The sequence below is a fragment of the Copadichromis virginalis genome, linkage group LG18 (genome assembly GCF_057382275.1).
Source record: "Copadichromis virginalis isolate Kocher_CV1m ecotype Utaka linkage group LG18, C_Virginalis_male_GT1.1, whole genome shotgun sequence".
NCBI classification, from domain to species: domain Eukaryota; kingdom Metazoa; phylum Chordata; class Actinopteri; order Cichliformes; family Cichlidae; genus Copadichromis; species Copadichromis virginalis.
The window spans coordinates 24,673,789-24,694,802 of record NC_140635.1 but is presented as its reverse complement, the minus strand read 5'-3'; the positions used below and the strand labels follow the sequence as shown (position 1 = coordinate 24,694,802).

General features: G+C 41.0%; 2 protein-coding genes across 2 annotated transcripts in view; both read left to right on the top strand.

The window, feature by feature from the left end:
- The first annotated feature begins 1,892 nt into the window (after positions 1-1,892).
- ifi30a (IFI30 lysosomal thiol reductase a) lies at positions 1,893-8,420 on the top strand. Its single transcript, XM_085438610.1, has 7 exons — positions 1,893-2,114; positions 4,765-4,953; positions 5,117-5,191; positions 5,337-5,423; positions 5,549-5,701; positions 8,036-8,104; positions 8,179-8,420. Exons 1-7 carry the CDS (start codon positions 1,995-1,997, stop codon positions 8,242-8,244), a joined length of 759 nt encoding a protein of 252 aa, XP_085294736.1. The 5' UTR covers positions 1,893-1,994; the 3' UTR covers positions 8,245-8,420.
- A 130-nt stretch (positions 8,421-8,550) lies between these two features.
- pde4ca (phosphodiesterase 4C, cAMP-specific a) overlaps positions 8,551-21,014 on the top strand; it is a 51,943-nt gene continuing 39,479 nt past the window's right edge. Inside the window, exons 1-2 of the mRNA XM_085438604.1 lie at positions 8,551-9,689; positions 11,171-11,400. Coding sequence (XP_085294730.1) covers positions 9,651-9,689; positions 11,171-11,400 — 269 coding nt within the window. The 5' untranslated portion in view covers positions 8,551-9,650. The remainder of the gene's footprint in view (positions 9,690-11,170; positions 11,401-21,014) is intronic.

Sequence of the window (21,014 nt, the reverse complement as noted above, 5' to 3'; positions counted from 1 at the left end):
GTACCTACTTCCTACATAGAAAGAGAACAGAATCTTTGCTGGTTTTTAAAAGTGGTAGGTTGTCTTAATTTAAGAGTCAAATCCAAAAAACTTGGCAAAGAACAAATTTTAAATTGTATCATAGTGTTATTTGACATTACTAGCTTGTCACAAACTGTTCACATCAGCCTCGTCATCCCATTCTTACGGAAAGGAAATGGAGAGAAAAGACTGAGGCATGCCAAATACATAAGAACTGGACGGAGAATCAGTGGAAACAGGTCTGATAGAGGCATCCAAATGTTGAATTTCAACCTTAAGGAAGCAGTGTGGGATCATCTTGACAGAGAACGGAACAAAAGGCAGAAACAAAAGAGCTCTAAATGTCCTTCAAGAGACCTGGACAACTATTCCTGAAGACTGCTTAAAGAAAAAAACGGAAAGCTGCCTAAGAGATTTCAGACCATGTTGAAGGATAAAGTGGTTGTACCAAAAGTGGACTTTCAAGCTGTATTTCCATGGATGTTTGCACTTTTTTTTTTAATAATAATTTGCTTCTCTTAACTTCCATTTACCTGGCAAAATATTGATGACCTTTGTACTCTACTGTAGAAATGTGGTCATTTAAATTTGGGGAATTTGAAAGATGACACCATATAGAAGCAAGAAACTATGAGTTTTGTAATTTTGGCACAACCTGCAGGGATTCTGCTACTTCCTTTTTCATATGTTTGTATTTTATTTATGTTAATTCATCAGTTTTACATCCACTCTTCTATTTCCTGCCAGCTTTTAATGCCAGCTACTCACTGTGTCTATTGAGGAACTCTGACCTCCATATGCTTTCCCCTTAATTTTGGTGTAAGACCGCAGCCTTAAATAGACTTCTGTTTTGCCTCAGTTTCTGTATGCCTTGTGTGTGTGGGGGGACTTTTGATTCACACACAGAATATTTAATTTTTTGCTACTCTAATGTGTGCTCTGCATCCCCTGCCTGGGTATTTGGCCCTGGGTCTTCAGGCCGAGCCTCGTACCACAAATCATATTTCACAGTAAATATGGGAAAGGAAAGAAAATTTGGAATTCCCCTCCCCAAAAAAAGGTTTGATTTTCAATGAAGTGAGGGGCTTTGGTTTTGCCAGCTACACCCAATACAAAATAAAGGGCCGCAAGTCAGGAAGTTGAGTGAATCACACAGTCATGGCTCACTTCCCTGTTTTCAAAAACAGACAAAAGCTGTTACAGATCATGTGAGAATCACCAGGTAATCCTTATATAGTGCCCAAGGTTTGCGATGATTTTCTGCATGTCAACTCTTCTTGAGCAAGACCTTTGGACCGCCTCTGTTTTATAATGAGGCAAAACAAGAATGACAACAATAGACAGAAAACTTCCCCATTCATCTGTTGGAAAAAAAAACCCCCTAACATATCTTAAGAGGGAACTTCTTAACCTTTACAGAACATGATAAGATTTAAAATTGAGATGTTGCATCGTCTTAAAATGCCCTTTTGAATCCTTATTGTAAAATAAACATTTTCCAGTATTAGGTTTTAATTGTAGAGATACAATTTATGTCACACAAGTTACGGGATGTTCTTAAATTATACCTTGAAACGCTTTGTGAATAAAATAAATAACTCAGATATATATGTATTTCCTTTTAAAAACGTGAGCTATTGTGCCTGTACACGACGTTATTTTTTTTATTGATAGACTTGAAATGTCCACGTAGTTAAATCATTGCGAACTTCACGAACTTCAGGATGTGTAAACTTACTACATACTAACATGCCAATCATATGACAGTTCTATTTCCTCAGAACAGCAGCAGAGACTTCGCTCTCTTTGGATAGATGTCTCCTAGTTACAAGTGACGCTTAAGACCACAGCCAATCAAAAAACAGCTAACCTGCACGAGGAAGCGCGGTCGAGTATTAAAGAGTGGACCCGCACAGTTGTTTGTGGGTCCGTGTTGTGGTGCTAGTGACAGTTATAAACAGTTGTAGGTAAGGATGAAGGCACTACTGCTGCTGTTTTTGGCTTTTGGGTACGTCGGCTCCTCCGTGTACTCCTCATGCTCCCAGTCGCCATTAAACTGGTGTTCATCTGTTGACTCGGCTGTTGAGTGCGGGGTAAGAACTTTATACATAACTTTTTATCAAGAGCTAATTTTGAATGGCTAGTTAGTGTCGACGACGTTAGCCACTTTCATAGGTAAGGCAATAGCTAAATAAAAGTTTCTATATTTATGAGAAAAAAAAAACCCACTGAGAGAAAGCGTAGCAGCACCAATGAGTGCGTCGCTGTAATGTGATATGCGGTCAGTTTTCAGGTGAGTAAACTGACCTGACCGCAAATAATGGTTTCCTCTGATAAAGACTTCAAAATTATAGTCTGAATGTGGAGAGGTGAAACATTATCATGCACATGAAGTTAGCGGAGCCAGTCTCTTACAAAAATCAGAGTCATCCTTAAGCGTTGCCCTTGTCTTCATCTTTTAATGACGTCACGTGTGTTATTAAGTAATTATTTATAGCTAATGTTCGGTGTTAGCTAACAAGTACTCACTAAAACTCTGTAACCTTTTTTGTCTGTTAACTGGACTTCGAAAGAAACGGTTATTTTTAGGTTTTAAGGAAATAGGAAGTAAAACTTTCAAATACCAGTTCTTTGCCAGCTGTGCGGTCTTTACATGTACCACTAAGCAGCCAGTTTAGTTGGCAGAGGTGGGACCAAGTCATTGTTTTGCAAGTCTCAAGTAAGTCTCAAGTCTTTATCCTCAAGTCTCAAGTCAAGTCTCAAGTAATGTCAGGCAAGTCAGAGTCGAGTCTCAAGTCACTGGTGTAAAAGTCCGAGTCAAGTCACAAGTCTGAAACTTTGAATTTCAAGTCCTTTCGAGTCTTTAAAAAAAAAAAAAACGAAAAAATAATGTTGCAGTTATGCTAAATGTAAATATTAGACCATGTAATTTTAAAATCTGTGTTTTTCTCAACACATGACAAAATAGTGAACTTAGAAAATATACACAAATTGTGAAATTGCACCTCTTTAAAATGCAGCTCAATTAAACCTAGCTCCTAGAATAATTTTCACCGACAGTTCTGAGATAAGCTGCATGTTATTCTTGGATGCGGTTGTAGGACCAGCTTGACAAAAATATCATACACATTAAAAAAAACTGTATCACCAACGTAGCCTGGACAACATTTGCTAGTTAGATGAAGTCAGCTATCTCATCCTAGCATATTTATATGCATATTTATAATTATACGGTTCTTGGAGTGAGTGCACACACTCATGAAGTTTAGTAACTTCAGGTCACTGCAACAAGCCCAGGTACAGTTTACCGACGGATGGGTGCAGGACCTTGAAATGCACCGTGTAGAACGAAAGACCATCGTACGTATCATAAGTTTACCAGTCTCACAAATTGTCGTCATAAATACACATTCGTTAACCGTTTATTAATAGGACCTTTGAGCTCAACGGTAATTAATTAGTAGTGGAAATAATTTCTGGTACCCATCACAGAAATGTAGCAGTGACAATAATATTGTATGCTGTAATCGTACTGGGCAATTAGTGATACAAAAAACCTGTTTTATCCTGTGAATAAAAGTATATGTTTTTGTCAATGTACCATAATAACAGAAGCAAAACGCAATATTGTGTCAGGACAATTCACTATTTATGCACAATAAACAAAGGAGCATAGCGCGACCATTTCTGTTCAGCGCCAGACTTGCTTGTAACCTATATCACCAATTATGTTAAGAAAAATGACGTATTAACTACTAAAAAACACTGACCTTCGTGTAAATGCTTGGAGCAGACTAACATGTGAGCTGGAGTGTTCTGGGACGTTATATTTGATCTTTGAATGGCAGCAATCCAGGCCATCCGTCGCGTCTTTGTTACTTCGGAAACATGGCTCGAACAATTTCTCTTCAACGACGTAATCCGATAACAACCGATCTCTTTACCCGTCGGCTTCCCGTGGCTGTCATGCGACCGGCTATTGCAGTTAATAATACAACAGCTTCTTGACATTTTTGTGTTTCTTTTTATCGCTGTATAACTGATTTTAATTGAAAGCCTGCGTGCGCTAGTACCGCTTGCCACGAGTTCCCAGAATCCTTTGCGGTTCTACCCGTGAATGACGTCACATTTTCAATCTCTATATAATATGCATGTTAAATTTTATATTTGGGGTAAAATATCAAGTCTTTTCAAGTAAACCGGTTCAAGTCCAATTCAAGTCCCAAGTCATTGGTGTAAAAGTCCAAGTCAAGTCACAAGTCTTAGAACATTTTTTCAAGTCAAGTCTAAAGTCATAAAATTAATGACTCGAGTCTGACTCGAGTCCAAGTCATGTGACTCGAGTCCACACCTCTGTTAGTTGGTCTTACCATAGTTGGCATACAGTGAATAAAAGATATAGTCATGTAAATGGTGATAGATTTATTAACAATATTACAATCACAATTATAATGCAATAAACAATATAAATATAATTCAAACTTTTAAAAACGATCGCTGCAACAACTTGATAGGTAATCTGTGTATGCTGTTTTTAAGTCATAAAAAAGGACCAGCTAATGCACATTTTCAACCTTTCTGTAGCATTTTCAGCTGAAATTGGCTTGATCACAAGTAATTACAACCACATGCTATTGATGAAAAGTCATAGTATAACTCTCACTGATGCTGAGCTTCCTCTGGAGTCTTGAACGTGGTGGCGTTTTGAAGAAGCTGACCTCCCTGTTTTGCTCTTTGCTGTAGGTTTTGAAGTCGTGCCTTCATTCCACCTACACAAAGTCCCAACAGACAGACGATCCCGTTGAGGTGGGGCTTTACTACGAGAGTCTGTGTCCTGGGTGCAGACAGTTTCTCGTTATGATGCTCTTCCCCACAGCGGTCCTCCTGAATGACATCATGGTTGTTAACCTGGTGCCTTTCGGCAATGCCCAGGTAAGCAGTCGGCTGAGCAGCTTGGTTGCAGACTGCGATTGTAAATCTACCTGTGCAAAGACATTTACGGTTAAAGGCAACCCAAGAGTTCTCATCACTATATCTGTCAAAAATTTAAAAAGATTTACCCAAGTACATCATTGGTAACTGTATTCCATTCCAGGAGGTCAAACAGGCTGAAAAGTACGTCTTTACTTGCCAGCATGGAGAACAGGAGTGTCTGGGCAACATGATTGAGGTGACGTTGCACCCCAGACACACACCAACAACTCAAACTGCTGAATAATGTGTCATGTCTGGTGTCAAAAGCATCTTGCTGTGTTGCTTCAAAATGCTTAATTTTTTTAAAAGAATGAAATATTTGTTTTTTGTTTTTTCTCTAGACTTGTTTGATGAACATGTCCAAGATGGCTTTTCCAATCATTTTCTGTATGGAGTCCTCCTCTGATGTCATCAATTCAGCCAAAGCTGTAAGTGTGTGTGCGTGTTTGTTTGATTTATGCAGGCAATTGACTGGTCTAGACCACTTCAGTCCATGACTTTTTTTTTTTTCGGTCACTAATAAATTTCCGTTTACAACCATGTTTGGTTGTAGTGTACTGGAGTCTATGACCCCACTTTGAGCTGGGACAAAGTCATGAGCTGCGTCAATGGTCCTCAAGGAAACCAGCTGATGCATCAAAATGCCTTGGAGACGGCTGCCCTGAAACCTCCGCACCAGTACGTGCCCTGGATCACCATTAATGGGGTAAGACTTTACTGCAGTAACAGCCTATCCAGCAAATACCATGGTGTTCAGTTTTACTTATATAGTGCCAAATCGCAACAACAGTCACGTAAAGGCACTTTATCTCATAGGGTAAAGACCCTACGACGTAAGAGAACCCCAACAATCAGACAGCCTACAATGAGCAGCACTTGGTGACAGTGTAAAGGAAAAACTACCTTTTAACAGGAAAAAAACCCTCCTCCTCTGTGTTAGCTATCTGCCGCAACTAGGGATGGGTACCGGTGTCCGGTGCCATGATGGCACCGGTTCTGACATAAACGGTAGTAACCAGACCAAAAAGCAGCGCACATTTCGGTGCTTTATTTCGGTGCTTTTTTTTCCTGAGCTGTGATACACTTCTAGCCAATCATTTTATGTTTCCGAGGATAGTAGGCGGGGCCAGGTACGTACGTTCTGTTAGAGCAGAGCTACAGATTAAAAATGTCCAAGGCGAAGCGGTCAAAAGTCTGGCTGTACTTCACAGCAAAATATGCAAACTCAGCAGCCTGCAACAAGTGCTTTAAGCTGATACTGTGATACTGTCAAAGGAGGTAACACCAAGAATCCGATTAAACAGCTGGCGACGCATAGCGTTTTTTTTTAAAAGCCGAGAAATGCGCCATATTTGATAGCTTGCTGCGAGACCTCACACCGTGCACGTCGGGTGAGTTGCCAGTTATCGGACCCGGAGCAACATCCCCCAAAAACCCGAAGAATAGAGTCCTGGCCCCTAGCCCTGCCAGTGTAGCAGAAATGATGACTGATGATGATGGCAGCAGCAGCCGTTCTTCTCTGCGTGAGTAGCTTCATGTTGGTCATGTGTAATTTACGTTGAGTAGGCTAACCACGTTATTACAATAATGCATGTAAGGTGAACTAGCAAACATCATCACAGCTACATGCGGCTGTCCTCTTGTTTGATGGCAGATACTCCCTTCACCCTGGCCAAAAAGGCTAAAATGACCAAAGAAAAAGTGGGAAACAGTTAAACATGAGAGGGTTTAAGTTTGTGTTTTTTCCATTGTTTAAGCACTGCTTCCAGCCAAGAGTGATGCCATATATGCCACATAGCTGCAGAAAAGGCTAACATTGTTATATTTTTACAAAAAACAGCTGAACATGAGAGGTTTTTGGACAAAGTTTGTGTTCTCCATTCTTTAAGCACCGGTTTGAGCACCGTTTAAGCAACGGCACCGTTTCAAAAGTACCGATTTGGCACCGGTATCGGATAAAACCTAAACGATACCCATCCCTAGCCGCAACCAACTGGGGCATGAGCAGAAAGGAAAAGGGAGACAGGACACAATACAAACTATAGGAGAGAGAAGACAGAATTGAATGACATACAGCATGGAAGTGGACGTTTTTCCTTTACTCTATAAAAACATAATGAAGAGGTGAGAAACTGTAAGACATCAGACTGGAATGGAGAAAGTGATTTGAAATGATCCAGATCTGATGTTGACTCTGTCCTTCAAAAGAAGTGCTGTTACTTTTTCAGTGATGAGTTTGACACTTGATCTGCCTCAAAGCCCAAATCTGTTAGTGAAAGAAAGCTGGGACTGATACATGTAAAGCTGCCTCTTTTTCACTTGACATCATGCAGTACCCTAACATAAAAATGGAAGTTTTGTCTAAAGCAAGTCACATGTGAATTGCAGGCACGCCCACGTAAGCCCCTCTTCTTTATTAGAGGCGTTAGTATTGGAATGTTAAACACACTTTTTGCTGTTAGGAGTTTTACTATGTACTGTACTTCCTGGACCAACTTAAGGTCTTCTTTTCGTATTTAGATTTCCAAAATCCATATGACAATAGGTGCATAGTAAGTGTGCCTCACCTGATTACAATTTTGCTAAGATCACATGACCCAAGATTGACGGCAATCACATTTTTGGGGGATTCCTATGAAAAGCAAGTCAAATGCTAAATTCAGATCATCCACAATATAAGGTTATCAGGCTGCTCAGCTCTATCTGTTGCATTTGCCTGTCCCTTTTTGGAAATGGTCTCTCTCAGCCTTTGCACTTACCACCTTAGTCATTCACACCGGTCTTCCTTACAGTTATATGACATTGCTGTGACCTGCAATCACCTGCAAGTCATGCACCTAGCAATCTAACGAGGTCAATCAGATGATCTGTCTCTGACGGCCTCTTATTGCTGTTTTACATTCCAGTATCACCAGGTTTAAGACCTAAAGTGTACTGCTAAGTGTCTGTTGCCTTAATAAACCATTCAAACTGTGTAACTGAGGTATGAGAAGTTACTTATTTTTAAATGTTGGGAATATTAATTTTCATTGATTTGTAGGAGCATACAGACGACCTGCAGGACAAAGCCATGAATTCTCTCCTCTCTCTCGTCTGCAGCATGTACAAGGTACAGTCATCAATGTCTACTAGATATCTGCCTTGTAATTTACTTGAACTTAAGTTTTTGTTTTGTTTTTTCAGGGCACTAAGCCTGCGGCCTGCGGGGGGAGCCAGATGCACTACAAAACTTACTGCCAGAAAGTGTGAATGAGAAATTCTGCACATGCCTGTTTACTAGCCAGGTGTGGCCTCTAAACAAGAAACACTGAAGAATGTCATCAAAGATTTTCTTTTTCTTTTTGTGTTTTTGAACTTTGTTTCTAAGAATTTGATCACTTCACTTTTGTAATTCCAAAATATAAAAACACACGTTACCTTCTTAAGAGACTGTGTTGTCATTGAATTAATATCTATGGAAACCAAAAAATCATAAATGGCTTTTGTAGTACTTTGGTATTTGCCTTATTTAAAGTGTTTTTTGCTTAACTTTTTAAAAAACAGTTTAGATGGAGGTACACAAATTCACAAATCATCCAAAAAACACAAATCATCATTTGTTAGAGGTAATAAACACACACAGTAGGGTATTCATATCTTGTGGGGACAATGCTTTACCTAGCCCCTAACCATCGAAAATGAATGCCTAACCCTTGCCCTAAACCTAACCATAACCAATTGTTACACTGTGACTAAAACCACAGTCTCAGTCTCCAAATTCCCTTCAAACTTGTGAGAACCAGGATTTTGGTCCCCAAAAGGGCCGTTGGTCCCCACAAATATAGTAAGCTTACACACAGACACACACACACACAGACAGACACAGACAGTGTTGTCACAGTGCTGTATTAAAACTGATATTTTGAGTTTATTTACTAGATTCTTTGTCTTTGTAGTCTCCCACAGCGTCAGAGTAAGTGTTTAATGTAAATGGTAGGATAATAGGTAATCTAAAGCTCATGCCTAATGGCCTTGAAAACATGTGTCACAGTTGACCTTATACTTCACGTTCTGTTTGTTTTTTTTTAAACCTGAGTTAATGTGGGCTTAGCATCAGGAGGCACAGGTTCATTAAAGTTCACAAAATCTCCTGAATCTTTAACACAGACTCACCTACAGCTACAAATTTAAACCGTGTTCATGGAGTAAGAAAAAAAGCTTAAATGAGAAGATTTTAGGCAACCGCTTGATCAAACCCAGAGTTTTGCTGCACTGACCGGCAGGTCTGGATCTGCAAGGTCCACAGATTCTGCAGACAGACTCGCATGACTAATGGCATGCCACGCAGGCTGTTCCACCACCTCAATCTCTGTACCAGCATCTGCAGCCTCCACATACTTTCTGTTTTGGTGACTAATTGTCGTCATTTTCCAAAACATCGCTTTTGGGTCAAATCGGTTTACTACTACTACTACTAAGAAAGTTTGCTGTTTATCACCGATGTGATGACAGCTGAAAGTTTTGAAGAGGCGGGGAGACAGTTTGGTCTGTACTGAGTGACATCCCAGCTAAATGTTGGTGCCACAGACAGCTTCATATCTCATCTTAACTGTAGTTCCTGTATCCTCCTCGTTGGCATTTCCTTCTCATTTGTCTGGTTCCCAGTAGCTGAAAGTATGAGGAGAAATAACTCAAAAATTTTCAACTTCACAGAGGTAAGAGTAATAATTTCACGTTTAAGAAATTCGGCAACCTTTATTACGCTTGGCTTGGTTATTTCTTTCTTTATTTCATTTGCTTTCTTTTATGAACTCAAAAGAAAGTGAACTGGTTACACATTCGCAAAAACTAAATGGAAAGCTATGATGTGTGATTAATGTGGATTCTGTAATTGCACTGCTACGTGTTTTGTTTTCCTTTCTTGTTCCTGTTGCCAAATAGTTGTGGAAACTTTAATGGGAGCTTGTGTGTGAAAATAAGCAACAGCATTAAAGTGTAAAATTGTGTCATTAAGGAAGGAAATCATTTGGTGGCAAAGATAATGTGTTGCAGCATAGCTTTCTCTTGATCGATCCAACTCATAATCCATGAAGTTGACACATCGGCCCCTCTCGTGGTGATCTTGGATAGAAACGGTCAACAATAAAACTCCAGAGTCTGTTGACGTTTGTTTATGGAAAGGTGAAACTTCCAAGCAGAAGGAGAGATAGGGTCACGGGATACAGCGGCAAACAAGGACTCTTATCTGTTTCCCCTCAACGCTGACGCTGAAACAGAGAAGCCCTGAGAGCGAAATCCCGAACACTGTCTCCCTGTAAGAACCGTCTATTGTGTCCAAGGTGATAGTGTGTTTGGTCTCAGGACCTGAAATCAGATAAACCTTCCAAAAATAATGCCCGAGTTGGCTTTTGTGAGGCTTGTCACATTTTTAGTAGCGTCATAAAAACAGCCCTGTGCATGGCTCACCTTTAGATCTCAACAGATGGTCTTTTTTTTTTTTTTTTACTTCACAGAGACTTTTCAAGAAGCTCGGGAAATATAAAAACTTCTCCCTGCTGGCAAACATGCAGCTTTCCTTTATGTATGGTTTCTGTGATATCCCTGCTAAAATGCTGCTTCTGTATTGTTGCTCTGTCACCAGTTTGTGTAGTTCTTGTAATTATTGCAGGCCATAAACTATTAACAACAAAAAGGCAAATTTTCTCTGAACATCATTTTCATATTTCAAAGTAATAGCCCAGAAAGCTGCACATAAGCTAAATTATAGGATGAATGAGTGCCAAGTAGCTTTGAGCCAGGGTTTGCTGTTGAAAAGCACAGAGCTGCTGATTTTTGTGATGCATAGCAATCAATCTTGTTAGCGCCACAGCACATGCACATGCACATCCCTTTCATTTCAGTAAGAAAGCTGACATGCAAAGCATATGAAAGAAAATCGAGTTAACCAAGCAGTTTCCATTTCATAAAAATCTCCTTTCTTGTCTGCAGTTCACTCCAAACCTTTGAGTTCAGTGCAAAAAAAGTGAACAAGTTAAAAAGCTGGCCCCCCTTTTTGTCTCCAATCTAGTCTTTATGAATGCAGATTTATCCCGTCTTTATACCATCACACTCTTCTTTTTCTAGCTTACAGTTAGACATGTATGCATATATCATCTCAGTAAAAAAACAAATCGCCTGCCTTTTATCTGCCTTACAGAGACAGTGGGATTCCTTAGACCAAACCTCCTCTGTAGAGCCTCTCCAGGACTGTGATATCAGATGGGCTGTGAAGAGGCTCTTCTCGGGAAACCTGCAGCTGCCCAAGCTTTCCTGCAGATCTTCTGCTCAGGATGGCCCTCCGCCCGTCGCCCCATTGGGCCCTGCGACCTACAGGATCAAACACTCGAGAAGTTACGGGACTCTGACCAGCTGCATGTCCAGAGGCCTGTAAGTCACTGATGTTGAACATGTTTAGTGGCATTTTGCTAATGAATTTAAATGTGCATACCAAAACATCACACATCCTGCTTCAAAAGCATGTTTGGGAACACATGATACTTCAGGTATCTCACACATGTTAAATTCATTCTTTAAATATCCTCTGATTTCCTCTAGAAAGAACAGCTCTGGAGTTTAAGTGTTCCCAAAACCAGCGCTCTGTGTGGAAAGGAGTTAATTTTTTCCTAGTTTCCCAACAGCTGGGCCCCTTCTCAAGCTTAATGATTAAAATTATATGTGTTCAGTGTGAAACCAGCCCCTGTGAAGCAAGCTGTGGTCTTGTAAATCAACACAGATTAAGGAGTACTTAATGATCATCTGTTTTTAGGCGGGGCGGGGGGTAATTGTTTATTTAGGTTGAAAAAAGCTGAGTTGCTTCTCGAGCATATGATTGAACAAAGTGTCCCGCTTAAGGCGTTGCGCTCGCCTCTGTCACACTGCTGAACAATTATCGCCATAAAAGATCAGACAAACAAGGCTCTTATTATTGTTTTCACAACAACATTCAAGCTGCTTCAGCAATACATCTGTAGCAATTTCGGCCTCTCTAAACTTCGTGTGTGGGTGTGTACGTGTCTGCGTGTGCTGGCGTCTGTGAACGTGTGTGTACGTGTACCATCATTACGTCTCTTTTTCCACCTGTTGATGGAATCCGGAGACATCTGTTTGATATTGTTATTAGTTACAGTGAACCTCACAGGTGAACCCCTGTTGGCTTCTTCTTTGTCATGTGATTCATTGTTGAGTAGCACCTCTGCAAACACTGGATAAACTGAGAGTGATGTGGTGTTTTGTTCTTTTGCATTGCTCTTTATACGCTCACTGGCCACTTTATTAAGTACACCTATACAACTTCATGAAATATCCAATCAACCAGTGACATGGCTGCAACTCTGTGCGTTTGGCCATTTAGAAATGATTGAGACGACCTGCTAAAATTCAAAATGAGCTTCAGAATGGGGAAGAAAGGTGATTTAACCAACTTTGAACGTCGCTTAGAGTTTGGTGCCAGACGGGCTAGTCTGAGGATTTCACAAACTGCTGATCTGCTGGGATTTTAGCCACACAGTCACCTCTAAGGTTTATAGAGAAGAGTCTGAAAATGAGAAACTACCTTGAAAGTTTATTATTTGGTTGGCTGTAGGTGGTGGTGGTTCAATGCCTGACTGCTCCAGTCTCCATGCCTAGGCATCCTTAGGCAAGATACTAACCCCAAGTTGCTCTACGATTCATCCATCAGAGAATGAATGTGTGTGAATGTTAGATAGAAAGCACTTGAGCAGAGAAAAAAGAGCTTGCGTGAATGGGTGTGAATGGGTATGAGGCATGTATAAAGTGCTTTGAGTTCTCGGGTAGATTAGAAAAGCACTATATAAGAACCAGTCCATCTACCATTAATGAAGTAGATGTGCCACAGCAGCATAAGAGCACAGTGGTGTTCTTGTTATATAAGAACAAGATTTGCTTGGGCTTTCCAAAATTGGATAGCAGACGTGCCGAGACATTCTGAGGATATGGTCAGAATTTGGTGTAAACAGCTTGAAGGCATGGATCCATCCAGCCTTGTATCAATGATTCAGGCTGGTTTTAGTGTATTCTAGAATTTTAGAAATTGATTTTGGAATCTGTTTAAAAACAGTGGGATACATGGAGGGTCTTTAAAAGAGATGGATGATACCAGCTGTTTAAAAGTAAGAGTGACTGACTGATAATTGAGAGAAACCCAGGGGAAATGACAGGTAGAGTCTCTTGAAGAAATTTGGGAGAAATAGTGTCAACTGGGCAGAAAGAAGTGCACATATTAGAAACTATATCAAGGAGATCATTCCATCCATTCCTTTTTCTTTCAGGTAATTCATTTCAGGGTCGTGGGGGGCTGGAGCCTATCCCAGCTGCCATAGGCTTCAGTAGATAGGCATAAGTAGATGACTACACTTGGACAAGGTGATAGGATCCAATCGTGAACTGTGACCTGATACCATAGATCTTACTAGCAATAAATAATAAAATAATAATAAAAAAAAATTGACACTCAACGGAGCCAGTGAAGTCGGACGTTTTTTCAGTTGAGCGTGGTTAATAAGTTCTTCATGTGAATAAAGTGAAAAGGGAGATCTTTGTTTTCCCATCTCTTTTCAGCTTTTTTGTGCTCTCTTCTATCCTGATGAATATAATCATTGATCCAAAGAGGAGGGATTACTCTGGACTTTTCAGAGGCTCTATTATCAGGATCTGATGTACACAGACTACTGAAAGTTAAGTGAGTCCCTGATATTTGAAGACAGCTGCAATGTTGAGATGGAGATATAAGAGAACAGAGCTGGGAACGTTGCTGCCAAGTTCTCATTGGGTGAATCCCATAGGCATTCAACCTATTGATTTCCTGTTTCTTGAGAGCAGGCGCAGGTTCGTATCCTACCCGTGGCGGTTGTCGCATGTCTTCCCTGCTCTCGCTCCCTCTGCTTTCTTGACACTTTTTAGTGTACCCTTTCAAATAAAGCCATCTTCATCACACAGTTCAGCTTCTTCACCTCTTTTCAGCAAATTGTTCCGCTTCTTCAGCTGTTTTTGGGAGACGATTTTCACTAAATGGCATTTACTCGGCATTTTCGCAGGAAATGCAACTTTTGTGAGACAGTATAGCTCACTAGAAATCTAGAAAGGAACACAAACATGTTCAGTGTTGTTGAAAAGTAGCCAACAAAATTGGAAAATGTATTATTGTAATGGCAACGAGGACAGCAGGTTATTGGGGTCGGATGTGGCTCTGGAGGTGAAATGATTCATTCATTAATCCCTGGCTTCTTCTGTTGGCATGTCAATTCGTCCTTTTCATGCCGAACCACAAAAAACTCTCCACTTAATGCAGTGTATCCATCTCTCTCTCTTTCTCTGTGTACATGTGTGCGTGTGTTTGTGTGATAGGAATAGCGATGTATGTACTGAGTAGAAAAAGTACTTTATGATGTTTGCATGTGGATCGATGAGTGGCCTATCATGCGAAACACTTTCAGTGGTCAATAAGAGCACTACATAAATGCATTCTGTGGGTCATCTCCGGTAACAGTTCTCAGTATTACAGTCACATTTGGATACAATTGATTGCAGCACGAGACTTTGCAAGCTGGAAAAGATACTCATTGTTTTCTGGTAAATTGAAGTCTTTTGACACATATTATGCAACTATAAAAGGTCATAAGTTGTTGTTTTTTTTACTTTATAGCATGCTCTGCTGCAACAACACACACTGTGTTTCATGTGCTTGTGTAACTGTCAACTGATCAAACATGACCTTTTCATGTAGGAGGTCAGGTCAGCTTATAGTCAGTCTTAGGCCATAACACGTCCCATCAAAGGTGCTCTCCTTCACTGTGAACTTCTCACCACTTCTTGACTCACTCTCCTGCAGACCCTACCAATGCGCTGCAATCCCCACCCAGCGGGTAGAGCCTGGGGAAGTTGCACACAGTTGCTGCACACTCTCCTGCCAAAGACACTCTTTCAAAAGAGAATCTTAATGTCAAGATTGATACTTCCTGGTTAAGTAGCTTTAACTGCTTTTTCACTGACAGATATTTTATTCACAATTGAACAATATGGCAAATATGTAAATTGAGAAGCTGTACTGCTGTTAACAAAAATATTAGCTCATTTTGGAATTTCATTCCAACAGCACATCTAAAAACATGGGAACGAGGGCAACAATCGGGTGGAGAAAAATTTTACAGCTAATGAGGTTAACTGGCAGCAGGTCAGTGACATGATTGGGTTTAAAAAGTGCATCCTAGAGAGGCAGAGGTTCACCAAGCTGCAAAAAACTGTGTCTACAAATTGTGGAACAGCTGCAGAATCATGATCGTCAGCGTAAAATGGCAAAGACTTTGAATATCTCATCATCTGCAGTACATAATGTCCTCAAAAGATTCAGAAAATTGTTAGAAATCTCTTTGTGCAGGTGAAAAGACTGAAAATCAATATTAGATGGCTATGATCTTTTGGCCCTCGGGCAGCACTGCATTAAAAACAGGAACGATTCTGTCATGGAACTGTGAGCACAGTTCACTGTGCCATCCGCAAATGCAGGTTAAAGCTCTATCATGAAGAGAAGAAGCCGTAATTGGACACGATCCACGAACGCTGCTGTGTTCTCTGAGCCGACGCTCGTTTAAAATGGACTGAAACAAAGTGAAAAACTGTTCTGTTCTCTGTACATCTATTACATCTGCATGACTTTGTATTTGCTGAACTAACCTGTCTTTAGTCCAGACCTTTCACCAACTGAAAACATTTACAGCATAAATAAGTGAAAACTTCAACAAAGAAGAGCCAGGACTGATGAGCAGCTAGAATCATATATCAGACAAGAATGAGACAACAAAAGACCAGCAGCTGGTCTCCTCAGTTCCCAGATGTTTAAAAGAAGATGGGAATGGTGCACAGTGGTAAACATCGCCCTGTCCCAACTGTTTTTAAACATGTCGCTGCCATCAAATTCAAACATTTGATGCGCTTTCTGTGTTCTGTTAATACCTGTTTATGATATTTGCAAATCATTTCGTTCTCCTTTTATTTACATTTTACGCAGCATCCCGCCTTTTTCAGCATTGGGTTTGGAAAAACACTATCCTGCCAGCCTCTTTATGCACGTACGGGGCCCTAAAATGCAGAAAAAAACCTTCAGATGCACTATAAACATCACATCTAGATTTATACTAACGGATTACTGCTATAACGCAGCACATAAAAAATAGGTGCAAGTACTGTGATGTTTCACTTATATTTACTTCATAAATGTTTATATGACAGCAGGTATAAAGTAGCACGGCTACAAACATGACAGCAGGGATATCGAAGGACTAGAAAGCCTTTCATTATGTTCCCTTTCTATGAAGAGAGCCATGTGCTCTCCTGTTTACCAGTTGGTAGTGCAGTTTTGATGGGATGCCAGAGAAAGTGTTTATAGAGAAGTCTCAGGATGCTTTATAGCTGACAATGCTGCAAATCTTAGGATAACCTTTTCCTTTTCCTTTTCTACATCATATACATCAAATTTGCATTAAATGACTCCAGAACGGACCTCAGCAGCTTGGAAGGGATGCGGCTTTTTATGAAACATCTGAGGAAGAATGTTCTCAAAAGACAAACCATTTCCTACCCGGAATAAAGCAGATGGTTTACAAACAAAGTGGATCTGGTGTGAGCCTTTTCTCCAAGTGTGTCATACTCGATGTCTGAAAGTGTCTGATGCACGCTTCCTGCTGGCAGCTGAGGCCTGAAAACCTGGAATTACAACATCACTCTGAAAGAGAAGGTTGTAAGCATGCTCTGTCCACAGCAGATGGGATCTCCAGATGGATGTTTGGAGACAGTGAGTCAGCGTAATGTTTTCTATGAGCCCTGTTTTTTCTGGGGGTTTTTTGTTCTTACTGTCTTTGGCATGCTTCATTGCGGGATAAACTTTCGGGTGAATCTCGTATCGAGAAACAAGCAGAAAGCCTTTTTCCAAACTAACAGTCATCCCATTCCAGACACTACTCAGTCTCAGTTATCATAGAAGCAGTCACATGAGAGGCTGCGAGTCTGAGCCACTCTTGAAAAGTTGTAAGCAAACTTTATGCTGACAGAAGCATCCAGCTGATGGTACTGTCTCGATGTCTGATTCTGTAAAAAGGGGAACATCTCGAAACACACGAATGGCCTCAGTGTGAGGAACTCCACTCCAGATGTGCCTCAGGAATACTTAAATCTGAATCTGATTGGGCACTGGGTAGCTCTTAAGCCTCTGTGGCTCTGAGAGTTGATGACAACGATAACAGGCCCATAATTTGACTTTATTCATCTATTCATTTTGCTCTCATGATTGCACATCTCCAAGTGATATAGTATTATTTCCATATTCCTCACAGTCCTCTTGGCTCCGGCTGGCTGTGCTGTAGCTCCGTCCACTTGCAGAAATGCCAGAAATGTTTTGTTTCCGTGCTCGCTGATATCGTCGCTCTGAAAAAAACGAAACCTTAAGATGCCAGACAAATCGTGTTTGTGCTTTAGTCTGCTGCTGCTTGCCTGGTTCCAGTGACTGCTTAAAAAACATGTTTCTTTGGATGTTAAATGTTAACTAACTTTGGCTGGAGTGTGCTGAACATACAGGTACAGAGTTAATAAAGGGGAGCCTGAAGGTCGGGTTAATGAGCGAAGTGAGAGTGAACCGAGACAAAATGACAGTAAAACACATTCTGAGATGAGCTGCAAAAGATTATTTGTCTCATTTCTAGATATAAGGATGGATAAGCAGAAATGACAGCACCAAATTTAATGCAGTGCAGTGCTAATGAGTGTATGCACACACACACACATGCACACACACACAAAAGCTCTCAAGCAAACAATTCTTATTTCCTGCTTTCCCTAAACAGCTGTTGGTCATAGGTTCAGTCCTGTGTCAGATGTTCCAGCTCCCTAGGTTATTTTAGTTACTCTAGACAGCGCCGGTGTTTAGTTATGAGTCCTTAATCACAGGAGGACCTTTTCTCACTCTCCGGCAATAAACAGAGAGATTGGGTGAGGGAGAAGATGTTGTTGCCTCTGGTCACAGATAGAGAGTGCCATCGTGACAGCACCCATGCTCTCTATAGCTTTTATCTACCTCTGCTTTTTATAGTCAGAGGCACTTCATGTGATTCTTCCTGGTGCGCTCAGAGCATGTGAAAGGCAAAGAAGCTGTCTCTGAGGAAATAGGAAACTTCACAACAGATAGCACCTCAGGGAGTGCAGGGGGGGGAGGGGGGGAGCCTGAGTATGCAAACTTGGGAGTGACAGTAAGTAAGGTGAGCTCGAAGGCCAAGCCAGGCGACGGCTTAATGTTTATACACAGGCGGAATTTGGAAAGGAAGTAATTATGAAGCACAGTTTGAAGTTGATGAACAATATGTTCCTTAGGATTGCAAGGGAGAGAAGAGGGGGGAAGTAGAGGGATGGAAAGAGGGATAGAGGAGCAGAAGGAGGTAATCTGTCATGCTTCCACTCCCTGTAAATCAGACGTCCATATTTAGTTGGAAAGAGGGAAGGCCTCACAGTAATGTAAACAAAGCCTGGGGGAGGGAAGAAGGCAGGGAGAGTTTATCATCAACACTAATGTTTGAACGGCTAGCACGGCAGTCAGCATGGTCTTTAGGAAGAGACAACAGACAACGGAGCTGATAGAGCACAACTGAAGGTAGAGAGGTAGCTTTTGATTTACTGAGCAGTCTTGTCTAGTCCATTTTAGATTTCAAAAACAGGTTTTTATTCTTGAGATCTCTGAGAGAATTTTGGAGCAATGATGAGCAGGACCAGATCCTCACCCGTCTCATATGTCATGTCACACAAAAGTCTTTAAACAAACCTGACGACAACATTTTTCAAAGGGAGAGCGAGCAAAGAGGGAGCGATCGCTTGACCACTGACCATCTATCTATTCATCATGAACGACCTGTGCTCCGAGAGCTCCGAGGAAGAACAATCTGAAGTCGATGAGACCCCCCGGGAACAAAAGCTGTCCCGGCTTCCCGTGATTCAGCTCATGTCCAGGACCGTAGGGGGTTCCACGGGAGGATCTCCAAAGGTTTCACCCAAGGATTCGCCGCGCGGGTCTCCTCGAAATTCCCCGCTGCTCTTCAGGAAGCTGCTGATGAACCGCAGCATCAACCTCCAGAGGCGCCGCTTCACCCTGGCCCACACCCCCAGGTAGAGTTTATGACTGCAGCCAAGATGATATAGATGACAGCTGTTGCACTTTGCATTATTCTCACTCAAAATAATGTAAAAAAAAAAAAAGGTTATTTTTCGCAGATTTTGAAGATGTGTTAATGTTATGCAAGTTCTGCTCCAAATCCACCAACTAGGATTCTTATCATTCAAAAGCCATCTATTCTTATCGAATGTTCACATTTAGCACATCATTTAGACATGGATGATGCATATGGAGGGGGGTGGGGGGCTATGTAAGGGTTGTTTGGTGCTCTTTGCTGTTCCTTTTGGGATTTGGTAAAGAACAGCAGCCTTATGGCCAATCTTTACTCCACTTGGTTGGAGATGTTGATGCGTTCAAGTGTATTTTTGTCCAAGTGTTTCACACCACAAAAATGGTTGCCCTGAAGCTTATCTTATTAAAGTAAGACTGACCACAAGATGTTCTTATATTCATGCCTTTCAGTCATGCCTGCTCTCCTCTGCCAGGATAAAACTAGCCTTTTTTTTTGGTAAGAAAGATCTAATACAAATTTTGTTCTCATGATGTGCATTTTTTTTTAAAGTTTCATTTCCATAAATAGACCTGCCCTTATTTACTGACTGCACATAGGTGCGTGGTTCCTGCTTGTGTTTAGCTTTTTCTTCTTTCTATGAAATCTGCTAATTATAGAATTCATTCACAGCAAAGCTGCTGATGAGCATTGAGTTTATAATAAGAGACGCTTTTCCAAACCCGCTGTCAGCTTTAGTGCTGAATTACCAGGAGTGTTTTTCCTAAGCTTTGTTCACCTTTTGCTTTCCATCATGTCAGTAAACACAGCTCAGCGACATCCTTGTTGTCACAGGATCAGCAGTTTGTTGTTCCACTTGTTAAGGACACGCTTCAATCTTTCAACAATGTCTTCTTGTTTAACAGCCGCACTTTTTAATCGCTGCACTCGCTGCGAAAGCACGCCTCAAACAACTGGATATTTCCTGCCGAGTTTCAAACACCTTAAATTTATTCTTCCGTTGCAGCGGTCATAAATCTCTTTGGAAACAACGCAGCAGTCTCTCTATCAGGCAGCGCTGCTCTGGTACCTGTTGATAGCTTTAGTTTTATGATCCGTTATTGAATCACGTCAGGCTCATGATTTTATTCTTTTCAGTGCAATTTAAACATTTACCTAGTCCCCCAATTAGATTGCATTTGACCATAACTTCTTGAGATAGGGAGAATAAACAGGACTCAGGCGGGACTGTGTATTTCTCTTCCCTCACACCTGTTGGTGTCCTCAAAAGAAGAGCCTGTTGTGGAAAATTGTAAAGCACTTTAAAAAGCAAATGTCTCCAGTGTGTACTCTGACCATATAAACACTCAGATGTAGGCACCATGCAAATCGGCGCTGTTGCACGGTGTCTCCAGCTTGTTGCACTGATGTCAGGCACATCCACCTCAGTGAAATCAGATTAAAAGCTCGAGAGAAACTCTAGCTGGTGCTGTAAATTCCTGCCTTACTTTTATTGGCAGGAGCATTCCTACGAGAGCTGGGTCCCCCGTAGGAAATCTAAACATGCAGCATTTAAACGGTGGTGTATTTGACATTGGTGGATATGTTTCTATTTCAGAGTTTATTGTAAACTGTTTAATTGAGCTCGGGGTGTCTGTTAAAAATCTAAATATTAGAGGAAAAGAAGTCAAGTGGACTTCAAGGCTCAGTCTTGATTGTCAGATATCTGGAGGGCAGCGCAGATACTCAACATGTCAGGCTTTGTTTTACACAGCTCTGAGGCCAGGCCATTGAGGAAGTTTCCGCCTGCAGTGTCACAGCTCAAATAAATGGATGGACATGAGT